This window comes from Eumetopias jubatus, unplaced genomic scaffold (genome assembly GCF_037043125.1).
Source record: "Eumetopias jubatus isolate StellerSeaLion01/CBP00866 unplaced genomic scaffold, mEumJub1_p1.0 scaffold_2, whole genome shotgun sequence".
Lineage (NCBI taxonomy): Eukaryota > Metazoa > Chordata > Mammalia > Carnivora > Otariidae > Eumetopias > Eumetopias jubatus.
In genome coordinates, this window is record NW_028274808.1 from 66818337 (window position 1) to 66838962 (window position 20626).

The following is a 20626-nucleotide window of genomic DNA, read 5'->3' on the forward strand; positions in this document are numbered from 1 at the left end:
ATTAGGTATGTGCCACATACTATTTAAAATATTTAATAATCATTTTATTTTGTAATTCTCTAATCAACGATTTGGTATATTTTCTAGCTGAGGAAGGTAAAGCAAAAGAGGAAGTTAACTTTCTTTGCCATCTACTTAAAATGGTAGGGTATATGAGTGAGTTAGAAGGCAAAGATTTTCCCGTGTATCTGCAGCTAATCACTGCAATTGTTTAAAAATGTCATTGTTTATCATTTATCACGTAAAAATGACAATTAATCATTTGTGTGAAGAATTTTCAAAATCAAGTCACTTCCTGACAGTGGGTGGGCTTAGAATTTCTATTACGAAAAGCTCAGGTGTTGGCAGTCTGGGAGAATGTTAGCTAGAAAATTTTTCTTGAAGTTATCTTTGCTTAGTAAGCAGTCTGTTACATTAACGTTCTGTGGTGTCCAAGATGGTCCTAATAATCCTCCTCTTTCTGTGATACACACCCTTGTATTATTTTCCCAAATTGAAATAGAGCAGTTCTCTTTCACACATTGAGTAGGGTGGAGGTGAAGGTATATGACTTCTGAAGCCAGATCAGAAAGGACATTATGACTTCTGCCTTGCTGTCATGGGTCACTCATTCTGGGGGAAGCCAACTGTCAGTATGTGAGAACATGTAAGCAGCCTTGGGGAGAGTCCCAGACATAAAGAACTGGGGCTTTCTGCCAATGGCCAGCACCAAATTGCCAGTCATTTAAGTGAGCCACCTCGGGAGTGAATCTTCCAGCCCACGGTAGGCCCTCAGATGACTAGAGACTCTTGAGATACCCCAAATCAGAACCCTCCTGCCAAGCCACCACCACAATTACCATAAATGATTTTTGTTGTTTTAAGCTGCTAAGTCTGAGATAATATTTTATGCATCAGGCGATAACTACTGCAAAGATAGGCTTACTTGATTTGGCACTGGGAGGAAAGATGGATATAATTATTTTTTTAAGTTTGTTTGTTTGTTTGTTTAAGTAACCACTACACCCAGTGTGGGGCTCGAACTCATGATCCTGAGATCAAGAGTCACTTGATCTTCTGACTGAGCCAGCCGGGTGCCCTGGAAGGATGGATATGGTTTTTATTTGTTTTGTGTTGTGGCTTTAATCTTTTGACATGGCAATGTTCTTACATTGCCTTGGTTTCACTCAGACTTTTTGTTTGCCAGAAGTAGGTTCTCTCTATTTGGTTAAGTATAGGTTATTTTTAAGTTGATGTGATTATTAAACTGGCAATGTGAAGCAGTCAGGGATGTAGTCACATTTAGAACCCAGACACTGGCCTTCCATAGACAACTTCTGACCCTCTCTCTCTCCATGGAAGAGTCCCTTTCACACTTCTGAGTTCTCTTCATTGTCACAAATCATCAGGGGCCCTGAGTCTACTTCATGGTGCCATTTGCTACTCATTCTTACAATTCTGGTTCTCTGTGCTCTTCATTTTTTAACATGACTTCTTGACTCAAATTACCCCTGAAAAGAATCTGATTATCCCGTTTCATCAGTTTATAGAAATTAAGACCACAGATTCCTGGCCAATTTCTGAGTCATATTCCCTAATGTAAGCTGGGTACCCTAGCCTAATCAGCTAATGTTAGACACTAGGTTGGGAATCTGTGTAGTCAGAGGGGAGAATCATCTTCAATTAGTGCCTAACAAATGACAGTTTTACTTGAAAGTGGCTTTGAATTTGGCACATCACAGGCAATGTACTTGACATATCTTACATAGCTTTCCATCCTAAAAATAGTGTATTTTAAATGTCTCATTTCATTCTCCATATGCACATTCAAAGAAAATTCAGCTACCATAATACTAACCATACATTTTTTAGATACATTAAATTTTTATCTACATTTTCTTTTAACATTGCCCTTTTCCATTTGCCTTCTGAAGCTGTCAATTTCCTAAATCCAAAAGGAAAAGCAGTCAATAAGACATCTAACTAAAATGTTATCCTTACATAAATGCAGTTTATTAAAAAAAATGGTTTCCACTAGTGAAAATCTTACACTTTCAAAGACAAGGACAAGCAAAAACTTATTTAATTGCAAAGCCAACCTGTTTAGTGGCCAAGTAAAATAGCCGTGCAGTCCTAAAGCATGCTGCTATGTAGTTAATCATCTTATTGCCGTGGGCACCTGGGTGGCTCAGTTGGTTAAGCGACTGCCTTCGGCTCAGGTCATGATCCTGGAGTCCCGAGATCGAGTCCCACATTGGGCTTCCTGCTCAGCAGGGAGTCTGCTTCTCCCTCTGACCCTCTTCCCTCTCATGCTTTCTATCTCTCATTCTCTCTCTCTCTCAAATAAATAAATCTTTAAAAAAAATCATCTTATTGCTGTTACTTATATAACATTCAACTCTCCACATATATTTCCACATACAGATAGCATATTTAACATGAAATCCATCACTTTGAGTGTAATTGCAAAACCGTAATATATAAAATAAGGCATTTTATTAAAAAAGGCATTCATAGAAGATGCTGTTACTGGTGTCTTTATGAATGAAATGTCTACATTTTCGTCATAAGGCATACATTATCTTCAGAAAGAATTTTGCATTTCAATTAAGTTACGAGTAAGTATTAAATTACTGGTGTCTATAATTTTGAGGGGTTTGTTGTCCAATTATAAATGAGAGATTTCAGAACAGAAATTTCATTTATGCTATATTAAGGGCTGCATTGTGTTTCATAGGATTCAATAGGTACAGAAAAACAAAAAACACAAGGGCGCCTGGGTGGCTCAGTCATTAAGTGTCTGCCTTCAGCTCAGGTCATGATCCCAGGGTCCTGGGATCGAGTCCTACATCAGGCTCCCTGCTCGGCGGGAAGCCTGCTTCTCCCTCTCCTACTCCCCCTGCTTGTATTCCCTCTCTCGCTGTGTCTCTCTCTGTCAAATAAATAAAATCTTAAAAAAAAAGAAAAACAAACAAAAAACAACTTATTTAGCCCAGACTCTTGATTCTACAGGATTATAAAAAAAAAGCTTAAGCTGGTTTAAAGGATAATTAGGGGGAAATTAAGTGAAGAATTCTGGTAAGGTCAGATTTAACATATGGATAAAGATGAAGAAACTGAAAATGTCTTGATGTTTGGAATGTAACTTTAATATGACACAAGCCTGTCATAAAATACCGTATATGCTATGCTAAGAACTTTGAGAGTATATATACACACACAAATTTGCATTATGTTTTTAAGCAAATAAGGGCATGATTATGCCTGCATGTACTATAGGTAGCTGTTTTTATTGAGAAAGATAAATCAGTATGGTAAAACAAAGCCATTCCAATATGTAAGTAGCTCTTAAAATAAAAAAAAAAAAAAAAAAAAATAGACCTGGGCAGTTCAGTTGGTTAAGCGTCTGCCTCCGGCTCAGGTCATGATCCCAGGGTCCTGGGATCAAGCCCCAGTGTCAGGCTCCCTGCTCAGTGGAGAGTTTGCTTTTCCCTCTGCCCCTCCACCCTGCTCATGTTCTTTTCTCTCTTTCTCTCTCTTTCAAATAAATAAAATCTTTAAAATATATATATATATATATAAATAGAAAAATAACATCTCAATAGAAATAATGGGTTAAAGGCATAAAAAAGAAAATTTTCTTTAAATATTTGCAAAAATAATATAACAATATACGATATATGTGTATATATATCATATATGTTATAATATTTATATATTAATATTGGTAAGCTTGTGCACATGTGCACACATAAACATACGTACAGTTTTAGTCTACCCTGAGTATGGAGAGGTGAATACTTCCACAGACTGCTTGTGGTGCTGATAACAACTTTTTGGCAGTTAACCTGGCAACATGTGTCAGTGGCTTTAACCATTCCCATACCTCTTGTAGGAAGGTATAGTAATGGAAATAACTACATAGAAGGATGGTCATCACAGTTAAAATGCATCCATGCACACGTACACACACATGTGCATGTCAGTGTATATATCCATACATCTATGTGACTGATAAGTCAATGACACTTTTTGAATCTTATAACTTACACTAGCCTCTGGTATAGGTGCTAAGTTTGGAACAATGAATAATGAACAATAATATTTTTTATTTTTATTTTTTTAAAGATTTTATTTATTTTTTTGACAGAGAGAGACACAGTGAGAGAGGGAACACAAGCAGGGGGAGTGGCAGAGGGAGAACAGGCTTCCCTCTGAGCAGGGAGCCCAATGTGGGGCTTGATCTTAGGATCCTGGGATCATGACCTGAGCTGAAGGCAGACGCTTAACCAACTTAGCCACCCAGGCACCCCATGAACAATAATATTTTTTAAAGGAAGAAAGCCATATGAAGGAATAGTGTATTATGATTTAAAATGTATATTTCAAGACCAAAGTGACATATGATAAATGAATATACAAGATTAAAATTATTTTTATATGTTGCATATTTATTGTATCAAAAACACCCCCATATACATGTACATTTGTATAAAAAACAGAAAAATAATGAAAAGACATCTAAGGAAAAGAGACTTGGTTATTATACCTATGTAATTGAATTCAAGTATTTTTTACATTTAATGTGCATTCCTACTTTATACGATAAAATGGCATATGTTCTAAATACACAGTAACAATACATGCAATTTTTAAATTAAGTAATTGCAGAATAAATTCTCTTTATAACATTCATTCTTTTGATTTAAGAATATATAGCTTTCTATCTAGCATATTTTTAGTGAATGTTACATTCAATTTGCTGTATTTTTTATATTTTAATAAATCATTGAGTTTTTATTTAAATTCCAGTTAATTAACAAACAGTGTAGTATTAACTTCAGGTAGAATTTAGTATTTCATTGACATATTTTGCTTTGGAGTATTGTAAATTAAATCTATTGCATTTTCCAATTCTTACATAATAGATTTAGGGGTATTTATCTTGTGTCTTGTTACCAAATTGAACTATTTAACTAACTTTATATGTACTTTTAATGTAATCTTTTGACAAATTTTATCTTCAAATTTGATTATTTTCTAATTTAGAATATTTATATAATTTATATTTATTTCCTGCCTTAACAAGTTGTCTAATTCATTAAAACATTAATTTCTAATGACAATTACAATCCACTATTTTGGCTCTCCATTTATTATTCGAGTATTTGTTAAACTCTCATTAATATAAAATATACCTCTAGTCTCGTTTTTTTTTTTTTTTTTTTTAAGATTTATTTGAGAGAGCGAGAATGAGAGAGAGAGTACATGAGAGGGGAGAGGACCAGAGGGAGAAGCAGGCTCCTCGCCAAGCAGGGAGCCCGATGCGGGACTCGATCCCGGGACTCCGGGATCATGACCTGAGCCAAAGGCAGTTGCTTAACCAACTGAGCCACCCAGGCGCCCCCTAGTCTCGTTTTTTATTAAGTATAGATAATATCAGTTTAGTTAGTTCTATTGTATTTACATTCTCCTTTTTATTTTTATTTTATTGAAGTATAATTAATGTACAATGTTATATTAGTTTCAAGTGTATAACATATTGATTTCACAATTCTATACATTAATCAATGCTCCCTCACCACAATAAGTGTGGTCACCATCTGTCACCCTAAAACATGATTGCAAAATTATTGGCTATATTCCCTATGCTGTAGTTTTCATCTCCGTGACTTATTTATTTTTTAACTATAAGTTTGTATCACTTAATCATCTGTGTTTATTCCACCCATTCCCCTCTCATTCCTTTCTGGCAACCACCAGTTTGTTCTCTGTATTCATGAGTCTGTGTGGTTTTATGTATTCATTTGTTTTTTAGATTCTACATATAAGTGAAATCATGTGGTATTCGTCTTTCTCTGTCGACTTATTTCACTTAGCAAAATATCCCCTACTTATACTTTGCTCAGTCACTAAGAGTATTTAGATTATATTTAGTAATAGGTGACACACTTTATCAGATTACATTTGTTTAATTAAATTACATCAATTATTCTCATTTGATATACTAAAGTATTGCATTAAATTAAATTTCTTAACTAAATTCCTATCAACATATTCATCATCAATATATTCCTATCTTCATTCCAAAGAGATTCCTGTCTGTGATCAACCTTTAATATCCTGATGAATTTTGCTTGCATTCTTTTTTTAATTTTTGTCACTAGTGAAATTGTTCTATAATTCCCTTTGCTTTGCTCCTTGTGATTAGTTATTGGCATCACTTTTGCTGACTTTATAAGATGAATAGAAATGTTTCCATAGCCTAAAAATATTTAACACAACTGGAATTGTATGCTTCTTTAGTTATATATTATAGTTATATATTTTAAAACCTCAAACCCTGAGAGTATGTTGGGAAGAAACTATTTTTAAAAATGGTTCAATCAGGGGCTTTTCAAGATGGCAGAGGAATTGGAGACTTTAGTTTTGTCTGGTCACAGGAATTCAGCTGGATAGCTATCAAATCATTCTGAACACCTGTGAACTCAACTGGAGATTGATAAAAAGAATTGCTGCAACTCTACAAATAGAAAAGCGACCACTTTCTGCAAGCATGACAAGATGGAAAAACTCACCTCAAAAAAGTACTGACTGCCAGGGACCTAATCAGTATGGATATAAGTAAGATGTCAGAACTAGAGTTCAGAATCATGATTATAAAGATACTAGCTGGGGTTGAAAAAAGCATAGAAGACACTAAAGAGTCCCTTTCTGGAGAAATAAAAGACCTAAAATCTAATCAAATCAAAATTAAAAAGGCTATTAATGAAATACAATCAAAATGGAGGATCTGACTGCTAGAATAAATGAGGCAGAAGAGAGAATTAGTGATATAGAAGACAAAATGATGGAGAATGAAGAATCTGAGAAAAAGAGATAAACAATTACTTAATCACAAAGGAAGAATTTGAGAGGTAAGTGATACCATAAAGAAAAACAATATTAGAATAATTGGGATCCCAGAAGAAGAAGGAGGGGCAGAAGGATATTGGAGCAAATTATAGTGGAAAACTTCCCTAATTTGGGGAAGGAAGCACATATTAAAATCCAGGAGGCACAGAGAACCTACCTCAAAATCACTAAAAATAAGTCAACACTCCAACACATAAGAGTGAACCTTGCAAATCTCAGAGACAAAGAGAAAATCCTGAAAGCAGTTCGGGACAAGAGGTGCGTAACCTACAAGGGTAGAAACATTAGACTTGCAGCAGGCCTATCCACAACACCTGGCAGGCCAGAAAGGACTGGCATGATATATTCAAGGTGCTAAATGAGAAAAATATGCAGCCAAGAACACTATATCCAGCAAAGCTGTCATTCAAATTAGAAGGAAAGATGAAAAGCTTACAGGACAAACAGAAACTAAAAGAAATTGTGATCATTAAACCACCCTGGCAAGAAATATTAAAGGGGATCCTTTAAGCAAAGAGAGAACCCAAAAGGAATAGAGGCTAGAAAGGAACGGAGACAATATATAGAAACAGTGACTTTACAGGCAATACAATGGCACTAAATTCCTATCTTTCAGTAGTTACTCTGTATGTAAATGGACTAAGTGCCCCAATCAAAAGACACAATGTATGAGAATGGATAAAAAAGCAAGACCCATGGATATGTTTTCTGCAAGATATTCATTTTAGACCCAAAGACAACTCCAGACTGAAAGTGAGGGGGTGGGAAACAATTTATCATGTTAATGGACATCAAAAGAAAGCTGGGTGGCAATTTTTATATCAGACAAATTAGATTTTAAGCCAAAGATTAATAAGAGATGAGGAAGGACACTCTATCATAAGTAAAGGGTCTATCCAACAAGAAGATATAACAATTGTAAATATTTATGCCCCTAACATGGGAGCAGTGAATTTTATAAACCAATTAATAACAAAATAAAAAAACACGTTGATAATAATACAATAATAGTAGGGAACTTTAACACCCCACTCACTGCAATAGACAGATCATCTAAGCAGAAAATCAACAAGGAAACAAGGGCTTTGAATGACACACTGGACTGGATGGACTTCACAGATATATACAGACCATTCCATCCCAAAGCAACAGAATACATATTCTTCCCCAGTGCTCATGGAACTTTCTCCAGAATAGATCACATACTGGGTCACAAATCAGGTCTCAACTGATACCAGAAGATTGAGATTACTCCCTGTAGAGTTTCAGACCACAATGCTTTGAAACTTGAACTCAATCACAAGCGGAAATTTAGAAGGAATTCAAATACTTAGAGGTTAAAGAGTTAAAGAGCATCCTACTAAAGAATGAATGGGTGAAACAGGAAATTAAAGAAGAATTTAAAAATTTCATGGAAACAAATGAAAATGAAAACATATCTGTTCAAAATCTTTGGGATGCATCAAAGGCAGTCCTAACAGGGAGGTACATAACAATATAAGCATTTCTCAAGAAACAAAAAAGGTCTCAAATACACAAGCTAACCTTACACCTAAAGGAGCTGGAGAAAGAACAGCAAATAAAACCTAAACCAAGCAGGAAAAGAGAAATAATAAAGGATAGAGTAGCAATCAATGAACTAGAAACCAAAAGAACAGTAGAACAGATCAATGAAACTAGAAGATGGTTCTTTGAAAGAATTAGTACGCTTGATAAACCCCTAGCCAGATTTATCAAAAAGAAAGACCCAAATTAATAAAATCATGAATGAAAGAGGAGAGATCTCAACCAACACCAAGGAAATACAAACAATTTTGAGAACATATTATGATCAAGTATATGACAACAAATTAGGCAATCTGGAAGAAATGAATGCATTCCTAGAAACTTATAAAATACCAAAACTGAAATAGGAAGAAATAGAAAACCTGAACGGACCCATAATCAATAAGGAAATTGAAGCAGTAATCAAAAATCTCCCAACAAACAAGAGTCCAAGGCCGGATGGCTGCCCAGGGGAATTCTACGAAACACTTAAAGAAGAACTAATACCTATTCTTCTGAAGCTGTCTCAAAAAAATAAATGGAAGGAAAACTTACAAACTTTTTTATGAGGCCAGCATTCCCTTGATCCCAAAACCAAAGACCCCATCAAAAAGGAAAATTACAGACCAATATCACTGATGAACTTGGATGCAAAATTTCTCGGCCAACATACTACCCAGTAGGATCCAACAGTACATTAAAAGGATTATTCACCACTATCAAGGGGGATTTATTCCTGGGCTGCACGTGTGGTTCAATATTCGCAAATCAATCAATGTGATACAATGTGATACATTAATAAAAGAAAGGATAAGAACCATGTAATTTTTTCAATAGATGCAGAAAAAGCATTTGACAAAGTACAGCATCCATTCTTGATTAAACCTCTTCACAGTGTAAGGATAGAGGGAACATACCTCCATATCATAAAAACCATCTATGAAAAGCCGACCGCAAATATCATTCTTAATGGGGAAAAACTGAGAGCTTTTCCCCTGAGGACAGGGATGTCTACTCTCACCACTGTTTTTCAACATAGTACTAGAAGTCTTAGCCTCAGCAATTAGACACAACAACAAAAAGGCATCCGAATCAACGAAGAAGTCAAACTCTCACTCTTTGCAGATGACATGATACTCTATGTAGAAAACCCAAGGGACTCCACCCCAAAATTGCTAGAACTCCTTCAATAGTTCAGCAAAGTTGCAGGATATAAAATCAATGCACAGAAATCCTTTGCATTTCTATACACTGACAATGAGACAGAAGAAAGAAAAATTAAGGATTCAATCCCATTTATAGTTGCACCAAAACCCATAAGATACCTAGAAATAAACTTAACCAAAGAGGCAAAAGATCTGTACTCAAAAAACTATAGAATGCTCATGAAAGAAATTGAGGAAGACACAGAGAAATGGAAAAATGTTCCAAGCTCATGGATTAGAAGAACAAATATTGATAAAATGTCCATGCTACCTAGAGCAATCTGTACATTCAATGCAATCCCTATCAAAATTACATCAACTTTTTTTTTTTCACAGAGCTGGAACAAATAATCCTAAAATTTGTATGGAATCAGAAAAAAACCCTGGATAGCTAAAAAAATATTGAAAAAGAAAACCAAAGCTGGTAGCATCACAATTCTGGACTTCAAGCTCTATTACAAAGTTGTAGTCGTGAAGACGGTATCATACTGGCACAAAAATAAACACGTAGATCAATAGAACAGAATAGAGAACCCATTGTGGACCCTCAACTCTATGGTCAACTAATCTTCAACAAAGCAGGAAAGAATATCCAATGGAAAAAGACAGTCTCTGCAAAAAAATGGCATTGGGAAAATTGGATTGCCACATGCAGAAGAATGAAATTGGACCATTTTCCTGCACCATAGACAAAAATAGACTCAAAATGGATGAAAGACCTAAATGTGAAACAGGAATCCATCACAATCTTAGAGGAGAACACAGGCAGCAACCTCTTCGACCTCAGCCGCAGCAACTTCTTCCTAGACACATTGCCAAAGGCCAGGGAAGCAAGGGCAAAAATGAACTATTGGGATTTCATCAAGATAAAAAGCTTTTGCACAGCAAAGGAAACAGTCAACAAAACCAAAAGACAACCGACAGAATGGGAGAAGATATTTGCAAATGACATATCAGATAAAGGGCTAGTTTCCAAAATCTATAAAGAACTTACCAAATTCAATACCCAAAGAACAAATGATCCAATCAAGAAATGGGCAGAAGAAATACACACCCAAAGAATACATACAAATGGCCAACAGACACATGAAAAAATGCTCAATATCATTCAGCATCAGGGAAATACAAACCCAAACTACAATGAGATACCACCTTACACCAGTTAGAATGGCCAAAATTAACAAGACAGGAAAAAGCAAGTGTTGGCAAGGATGCAGAGAAAGGGGAACATTCTTATGCTGTTGGTGGGAATGCAAGCTGGTGCAGCCACTTTGGAAAACAGTACAGAGGTTCCTCAAAAAGTTAAAAATAGAGCTACACTATGACCCAGCAATTACACTACTAGGGATTTACCCCAAAGATACAGATGTACTGATCCAGAGGGGCCCCTGCACCCCAATGTATACAGCAGCAAAGTCCACAAGAGCCAAACCATGGAAAGAGCCAAGATACCCTTCAACAGATTCATGGATAAAGAAGATGTGGTATATATACATATATATATATATATACACACACACACACACAACAGAATACTACTTAGCCATCAACAAAAGAAATCCTGCCACTTGCAACGACATGGATGGAACTAAAGGGTATTATGCTAGAGAAATAAGTCAATCAGAGAAAGACAGTTATCATATGCTCTCACTCATATTTTGAATTTAAGAGACAAAACAGGATTATAGGGGAAGGGTGGAAGAAATAAAACAAGACACAATCAGAGAGGGAGACAAACCATAAGAGACTCTTAATCATAGGAAACAAACAGGGTTGCTGGAGGGGAGGGTAGTGGGGGGATAGGATAGCTGGTGATAGACATTAAGGAGGGCATGTGATGTAATGAGCATTGGGTGTTATATACGACTGATGAATCACTGAACTCTACCTCTGAAACTAATAATACACTATATGTTAATTAACTGAATTTAAATGAAAAATGTTTCAATCAGTACCATGGTTATTTTTATTTAATTTTTTTCTTTATTTCAGTTTGGATATTTATATTTCCTTGGATTTTTTTAGTGAAATCCAGATTATCAAATTTATTAGCAAAAATTCTACATTAAAGTGATGAATCACTGATTTCTACTCCTGAAACTAATATTACACAACATGTTAACTAACTGTAATTTTACTAAAAACTTGAAACTACAAAAAAAATCTACCTTAATTTAAAATCAAAGCTACAATCATTCCTTCTATCTTTGTTGTCTCCCCATTTCTTTCCCTTTTTTCTTCCTCCTGGTTCTGCTTCCATTTCTGCTTTCTCTCTCATTGTCTTTTTCCCTCTTTCTATTTTGCTTAATAATGCATCAGTTAAGTCTGTGTATTATCTCTTAGCCAAAACTCTTTGGGTCCACATATTGAATATTCATTTTTTGTTGTCTCATATTAATTGTAATCATATTTTATTATTTATTTATTTTTAAAGTTTTTAAAATTTATTTTAGACAGAGAGAGATCAATGGGGGGGGAGTAGAGGGAGAGGGAGAGAATCTCAAGGAGACTCTGTGCTGAGTGCAGAGCCCAATATGGGGCTCCATCTCACAACTCCAAGATCAGAGCCAAAACCAAGAGTAAAACATTACCCGACTGTACCACCTAGGTGCTGCCATATTTGATTTTTTTTAAAAAATATTTAATTTATGGAAGAATTTTGTGTGTTTAAATATTCTCACGGGTTTTCATATTTGTTTTATCCTTGTCTGAAAATGTCTAAACTATTTATGCTGATTGAAATATACCTACAATATAGAGACTTTTCATTTTCTAGTTTACTTTGGGAGCACTCTTGAAAATTTTTCCAGAAAATCTGAACAAAACACTTTTATTTGTAGAGTTCAACATTCTGTTCGTATAGTACAATATTCACTATGAAAATACTTATTCAGTCTTAATAATTATATTATTGAAACTTGGTCTTTTTTCTCTTAATTTTTCAAATACTGAGAGTGATGAGTTAAAGAAATAGAATACAAGTGTATATTTACCAATTTTGTTTCCAGTCCTAACAGCTTTTGCTTCATATTTTAATATTATATTCTTAGTTTATATAATATTAAACTCAATATGCAGTACTTTGAATTTTATCTTGTTGGATGTTAATATCACAAACCACGTATTTTTTGGTACTTTCTCCTAAATGATTGCCTATCTTGAAAATATCTCTGTCCTTACTCCTTTAAACTAGCAGTGCTTTGATATGCCACTAGGGTTTGTGCAGGTTTTTTCTTTTCTCTAGAAACCTTATTCTTACAGTCCTCACTTGCTTCACTCTTACTCATCTTGCATCTTTCACTTTCAGTGTTTCCCTTTGTTTAATCCACCTGCTAAAAGCATTCACAATACTGTTCCTCTCTTTCATAAACCATTAAATGTGTAATTTAAAAATTTTTCTCTGTCATTTTGTGAATAGTGTTTTTATTTTTTCCTCAACTAGATTATAAACTCTATTAACAGAGAGTTTGGGCCCCGGGAATCTGTGTATTATATCACTGAATGCAATGTCTGACACATGTTAGGCACTCAGTCAGTACTCACTGAGCAAATGAATGGAGATATGATGAAACATATATCTAGTTACATTTTTTTATATAAACCAGGAAAAAACAAGGTAAATCTAATCATGGCTCAGCCTTTCCTGAACCTACAGAAGAAAATTTAATCTCCTCTGCATTGTGTACAAAAAACTTTCTTGATCTACTCATGGAAAAAATCTCTGGCCTCAGCTTCTATCAGTTTTGTTCTTCAAATATACTCAATTATTTAAATTTCTCTGAATAGAGTAGTTCCCCCTTATTCAGAGAATATGTTCCAAGACCCCCAGTGGATGTCTGAAGCTGCTTATAGTACTACACTCCATATATGTTGTTTTTTTCTTATACACACATATCTATGATAAAATTTAATTTATAAATTAAATTACAGTACAAGGTTGACAATAGTCACTAATAATAAAATAATTATAATAATATACTGTAATAAAAGTTATGTGAATATGGTCTCTCATTGTACCGTACTCACCTTTCTTCTTGTGATGATGTGAGATGATAAAATGCCTATGTGATGAAATGAAGTGAATGACATAGGCACTGTGACTACTATTGACATTCTGATGAAACTTAAAGAGCAGGATCATCTACTTCCAGATCGAGGTTAACTGCTGATTACTGAGGTCTGTGTCCTCTCCTTGCAAATAGACCTATCATTTTCATATTCATTTCAAGAACACTGTAGACAACAAGAACAGCACCACAAAATGTCCTGAAGGGATGAATGTTATTTTACAAAAATTTATTTTTAAAATGTTTAGCAGGTTTTGAAACTGGATGACTTGGGCCTTCAGCCTCCAAGTAGGAGTGCTGGAGTATAGTCTTGGCTTTGCTACATTCATGGGTGGGGGAGATTCAGCTTAAAAAAAGTGATTATGCTTTAATATGGTTAAAATATTCGGGGAATATTTAGATGTGTATAAGATTTTACATCAATTACATTTTCTTTTGACATATTATTTTGCTGTGAAAACACAGAATTTGGGCAACTTTGATTTAGTAATGGAGGTAGACATTTCTCTGAGAATATTTCTAATTGGTATTTTTTTCTTTATTTCTATCTCAATATTTTAACTCTATTGATTTAATTTCTATATAGTATGTAATATACCTATTGTCCAGAAACAATTTACTATGAATCATTATTGTGCATTGAACTAACCAAGATATATTTGGATATATGTCATTCTGTCTGGTTTAAAAAGTGAAAACATATATTACTTAAAAATAAACTACATCTGTGTTCAAATCCTTTATTAAAAGAACTCTTCTTGCTCAGGATATTGCATATTATGTAGGAATATTACATATTGTGATTACCAAGAATTTTTAAAATATAATTTTTTCAGTTAGCAACTTTTAACTATACTATCTTAAATAGTTTTAACTACCAATGTTTGTTCTAAAGATGTATTTTAATAACATAACCTAAATATCCCCTTCTTTCCAGTGATGCATAAAATGTTCTTTGTTTATTAACAAAATCTTTATTCCTAAGAATTGGCAATTTCAAGAAATGAAAAGAGCATTATTAACTAGTACAGCATTTTACTGTTTTGTTAATTCAAAGTAGTTTTTTTGAATTCACCATCACCACTTTTATGTACATGTTCTATCCTAGAGATTGTGACCTCTTTAATAGTTATTTATATTATTATGCAACTGAAGCTCTCTTTACTCATTTTTCTTTCTCTCCTCTTTCCTTTAACATGCTGCAGTAGCTAACATATTATGGAGAGAAGAAGGTACTAAATTCCATGATTTTTATATTGTGATTATTTTGCTTAATTTTTAATGGATTTATTGACTATCAATTTTAATAATTACCTTATTCATTTTTATGTTGACTAAATATTTTTGTTTTATTATAAATAGGTATTCTTTTGTAAACCTGATACCATTAGAAATATTTATTACTCTTTATCAGTTTGATTTATTATTGATATATAACCATATATATGATATATAACCATATATATGATATATAACCATATAAATGAAGTACATTATAATATATTGAAATGCTTTTAAGAATTTAAAATTAAGTCAAAGAAATAAAAGCAAACTTAAACATAACTTCCGTATAAACCCTGATTTAGATTAGAAAAAAATTATAAAAACCATTGCCTTATCAAGGGAATGTAATAAATTATTTAAGAAAGTGGTTTGTAAATTTGAAAGATCTAGATTCAAATCTGGTCTCCACAGCTCTATAACCAAAGGCCTCTTTATGTCCCAATTTTCTTATCTGAAAAATAAGGATAGTTGTTTATAATCAGTAGGGCTACTACCAGTTCCTTAAATATAGGCTACACTCTATAAACAGCGTCCACTTCCATTTATTATTGTTATTATTATTATTATTTTTATTCGTAAAGACTGGGAAGAATGTGTTTGACCAGGTACTCACGTGCTTTAGTTAAATTTTTAGGAGCAAAATGCAATAAGTCATCATTATAGTTCTGGTAAACAATGACCAAAATGTTGCCTCCTAATCCATTCTAGACAAACTTTCTCCTCCCTGATTATAGTTTCCCATATGAACTGGAGTCACTGCCACCTGTGAGGGCCTTGTCTCATAAGCTTCAAGTAATTTGCGAATTGAAGCATCTCAGTTTTGTTCTCAATGATGAGGCACACCACCATTTTTCCCCCTTGATATTTGTTGCTTCTGAAATCTTTTGTATAGGCTTCTTCAAGGTCTGGTTTACTAAAGAGATTCTGGTGTGACTATGTCTTCTCATTTTATTCCACTTAAGATATTTCACATTTGAACATACAAATGTAGTCATTACTAAAACTAACATTAATATATCTATTAAACAACATTTCTTTATATCTCTTCCCTCTTGAGATTAAACAAATATATCTCTGGGCATTTTAAAAATTGATTTCATGTTATCATCATAATAGAAAGAACAAAACCTAAGTAGTCAGAGATCAGGTAGCACAGTTCTGGCTTTGCTGGTTAATTGCTGGTAAAAACGGGATGTGTTATTTTACCTTTCTGAGCCAGATTTTTCTAACACATTGCTTGAAATACAGTTGACACTTTCCTTATAAAATTGTGATATGTATATGTCCTTAAAGTATGTAAAATAACATTTTCTTATAATTTGACTAGCAACCATGAACATTATTATAATTTTAATATGTAATAATAATATCATATTCTTCAGACTACTTTTAATGTGGTTGTTTTTTTTAGATTTTATTTATTTATTTGACAGAGAGAGACAGTGAGAGAGGGAACACAAGCAGGCGGAGTGGGAGAGGGAGAAGCAGGCTTCCCGCAGAGCAGGGAGCCTGATGCGGGGCTCCATCCCAGAACCCCAGGATCATGACCTGAGCCGAAGGCAGACGCTTAACGACTGAGCCACCCAGGCGCCCCTCTTCAGGCTACTTTTAAAAATATGAGACCTCCAGATTAATTAAAATCACCCTGATATTCATTATATGAAACCATTTTTATCTATATAAAATGTTCTTCTGTTAGGTTTTTTAACATGTATGCTCTCAATAATTATTCTCCATCAATCAATGATTTGCTTACTCTTCATAACTTTGTTTGACAGAGAATATGTCCTTGAGAAATAAGTTATTTAGTATATTTTGCAGATAGTTTTAAGACATATATAATAAATACCTTTGGGTAAAGTTTTTATTTTTTGGGGGGGTAAAGTTTTTAAATCTTTTATTTCATGTGCAATTGTCATCAGGGTCCTTTGTTGTTTCTTAGAATAAACAAGATTTAACATAATAGACTTGAGAAAACAATATGCCTGATTTAAATTCATAAGAATCTGTAAATTATTTTTTACAATGCCACAGTTATTGGCAAGGCATTACAATTAGAAATGATTGCATGTAATAATAGTAGTGGTGGCCAGAGATAATAGACCACCTTGAGGAATCACCGAATCCTAACAGTGTATACAATTATTTCATAAAAAGTAATTAAAATAATAGCTAACTAAAACTTCCAAAAACTTTTTTTACCTTTATTTTTAAAGGATAGAATAATAACAAATACGAACTACATAATTCCAAGATCTATTCTCATTTCCACCATAGTAATGTTTTCTCTTTGCATGCTTGCCTCTTTACCATGGCCAAGAGAAATTTATCCCAGAGAGAACCAACTGGGAAATTCCAATTTCAGGCATTCAAAGATAAATATTGGAAAGATAGTTAAAAATGATAAACTTCTCATAATGTCATTGTACTTATAAGCAATTATTAAAACCATAAAATTTTGTTTAGCTGAAGAATTATTTTTTAAACATGAGCATCAGAATCTAGCTTAATCAGGACTTTGTAACCTAAATTGATTTTACTAATTTAATATGTATTATCTTCGGAATCTCATGGATATTTAAGCTTGAAACACAGAGTCCACTACTTCTCTGCGTTCTTCTTCCAGTTTTTTTCCAGTCATCATTGTGGTTTGCAGGAGTGCAGAAAGACATTGTTAAAAGAGGAAATATGTCACTCATTATTGACAAATATTTTAAAGAGCCTATTAAATGCAAAACACTTTGAAAATACTGGAAATATAAAGATAGGAATATTGTCCCTAAAGAAAATTTTGATCTAGTAAGTTAAAGTCTTAATCATTCTTATTGATAACTAATTTTACTATATGATTTGAAAATATACATTAGAAGATCCACTGTTTGGTTTCCTTCTACAATATTTTTTATGATCTTGTAATAAAATATAATCTAATAAAGTACATCTTAAAGTTTATTTAGTTGACAACAGTTTAGGAATATATTTTATGGTCTTAATAATACATGTTTTGATTTAGATAAGCACTAAAATAAAGAACTTTAAGCCATTTTACTCATTGATGAATTAATCTTAACTTGAACATGCTAAGTTCAAGTTCAAAGGAGAGATGTAAGGTGGTTCACTAATAGTATAGTATTTCCTAAATTTGTTATAACATGGAATTATTTTGATGAATATAGGATCAATATTGAATAAAGATTACTTCAGGAAAAACTGAATGGATATGACATCTAATGCTTTGAAAGCCAAACAAATAATTTCTATGTTTATAAAAATTGAATGTCCCTTCTATTCCTTGTAAATATTTATGAATCTATTCACATGAAAATATAGAAAAGATTCATGTAAATCACTATATTAGTCAAGCTCATTGACACCTACCAATAAAATGCAAATAGAAATTACAGGGAAATTTGGGGCGCCTGGGTGACTCAGTCGGTTAAGTGACTGCCTTTGGCTCAGGTCATGATCCTGGAGTCCCGCGATCGAGTCCCGCATCGGGCTCCCTGCTCAGCAAGGAGCCTGCTTCTTCCTCTAACTCTCCCCCGTTTCATGTACTATCTTTCTCTCTCTCATTCTCACTCTCTCAAAATAAATAAATAAATCTTAAAAAAAAAAAGAAATTACAGGGAAATCTTACAACAAAGATTATATGTTACACTGTAATCTGATTAGCTTTGTGACCTATAATGTCACGAAAGTGGGGGAAAGGGAATATGGCAAGCAGGTCAGTTTTTAAGTTCTTCAGCCTGAAATTACTCACATTTCACTGGCTAGACTATTATACTTGCAAGGGAGGTTGGGAAATACAGCCTAATATATACCACCTTTGTAAGTTCCATAAGCTTCTCAAATTTATTTTTAGAGAAAAGAAATGCTGAGATTCTCAGGACCAGATTACTGCTTCACGGTAATATTGATGAATTATTTAAAATGAAAAAATTTTCAGAGCGTTAAGGCTCCTGAATGCATTAAGCTTAGAAAGTCATAGCATTGTGGAGACGTAGAGACCATGCCTTCTAACAATCAGTACATGATGCCAATTAAATCGTGATCAAGTTCTCGGTATTTTCATTAGCCAGTCCACTATCGTTGCTTTAAATACTAACCTCAACCTAAACTTTTTAGTGTTTTATATTCTTTCATTAAAAAGGTTTTCAAATCAAAATTGTGATCTGATGACATATACCCATTTGCAGATATATGTGTATATACATACACATAAATATGTATATATATGCTAGATGTATACATACATACATTTATACACGTGGGTACATATATAATTAAATATATGACCCCAACTAACATTAATTATATAGCACAAATACTCTATTATAACCTTTGCTATGTTAATCGTTAAATGTGAAATTAATCATGCAGATTTGCACTCAGCTTTTTCAGCAGATCTTTGGAAGTTCAGGAAATGGTATACTGACTCAAATGGACTGATTTTATTTATTTACTTATTTATTTATTTAAGATTTTATTTATTTATTTGAGAGAGAGAGAATGAGAGATAGCACAAGAGGGAAGAGGGTCAGAGGGAGAAGCAGACTCCCTGCTGAGCAGGGAGCCCAGTGTGGGACTTGATCCCGGGACTCCAGGATCATGACCTGAGCCGAAGGCAGTCGCTTAACCAACTGAGCCACCCAGGCGCCCATCAAATGGACTGATTTTAGATAACATCACTCTGACCAGGCAAATAGCACCTAGTTGCTGGATTAATAGTGGCTGATAAAGAGCTTGATACAAACACTCACTTTCTAGCAAGAATGAAATAGTTTTATTTTAGTTGAACATAATATAAAGATCTTTTTGAGGTGCAGTGAAATGATGCTACTTTGTGTGTAAAAAAGTTTTTATCTCCAAAGACAAAGTTACAAAACATGGGAATATTCATGAACCAACAATCTTTCCCCGCTAAGTTATTCAAGATGAGAAACACAAAAGTGAAAAGAATAAAGTCAACTAATGAAGGACTTTATAACACTAAAACTTATTGAATTATCTTTCATTGGTTACCAAATCACTGCATCTCATGATTATAATTTGCTCTTGACCATAACTTAAATCCTAAAGCAATAGCAATTTAAATCAGGGGAAGACAAATATCACCACAAAATATCTTTCATTATTGACTATCTTTTGTTATTGTTGTCCATCCTGTAATTAGAAATTAACCACATTTTATCATTGATATAAATGATGTAATATATATGCTATATATAAGAAATAATATCATTATATTATCACGATATGCTGTTATTCATGAGCAGCAATCCTAAGGATTGAGACAGACATGTGCATTGCATCTATTTTTTTCTCAGCCCATTTCACTTATTTAAAGGTGCAGTATTGATTAGAAAATCCTCTGGGAAATACTTCCCTCTTACAAGAATGGAAGTAATTCTTGCTTGTGTCCTTTCTCTGTAGAGAAAGAAAAGGCAAAAAGAAAACTCACAAGGAACAAACAAATTATGGATCACTTTCTGGAGCCACTGTACTCCATTAGATTAACAATCGACCCTGAAAAGACAAAGTACATGTGTCTATCTTCACTGGGGGATGAAAAAGAAACTAGAGGCTGCATATATTGCCGATCTTTACTGTGACGAGAGTGGTGAAGCTTTT

General features: G+C 33.7%; 1 protein-coding gene across 3 annotated transcripts in view; it reads left to right on the top strand.

Moving 5' to 3' along the window:
* FSTL5 (follistatin like 5) overlaps positions 1-20626 on the top strand; it is a 692987-nt gene that overhangs the window by 567415 nt on the left and 104946 nt on the right. For 2 of the 3 annotated variants that reach the window (XM_028104409.2, XM_028104410.2), the window contains exon 10: positions 14917-14943. The exons of the other annotated variant lie outside the window; for it this stretch is intronic. In XM_028104409.2, the coding sequence (XP_027960210.1) occupies positions 14917-14943 (27 nt within the window). The remainder of the gene's footprint in view (positions 1-14916; positions 14944-20626) is intronic. 3 annotated transcript variants of the gene reach the window in all.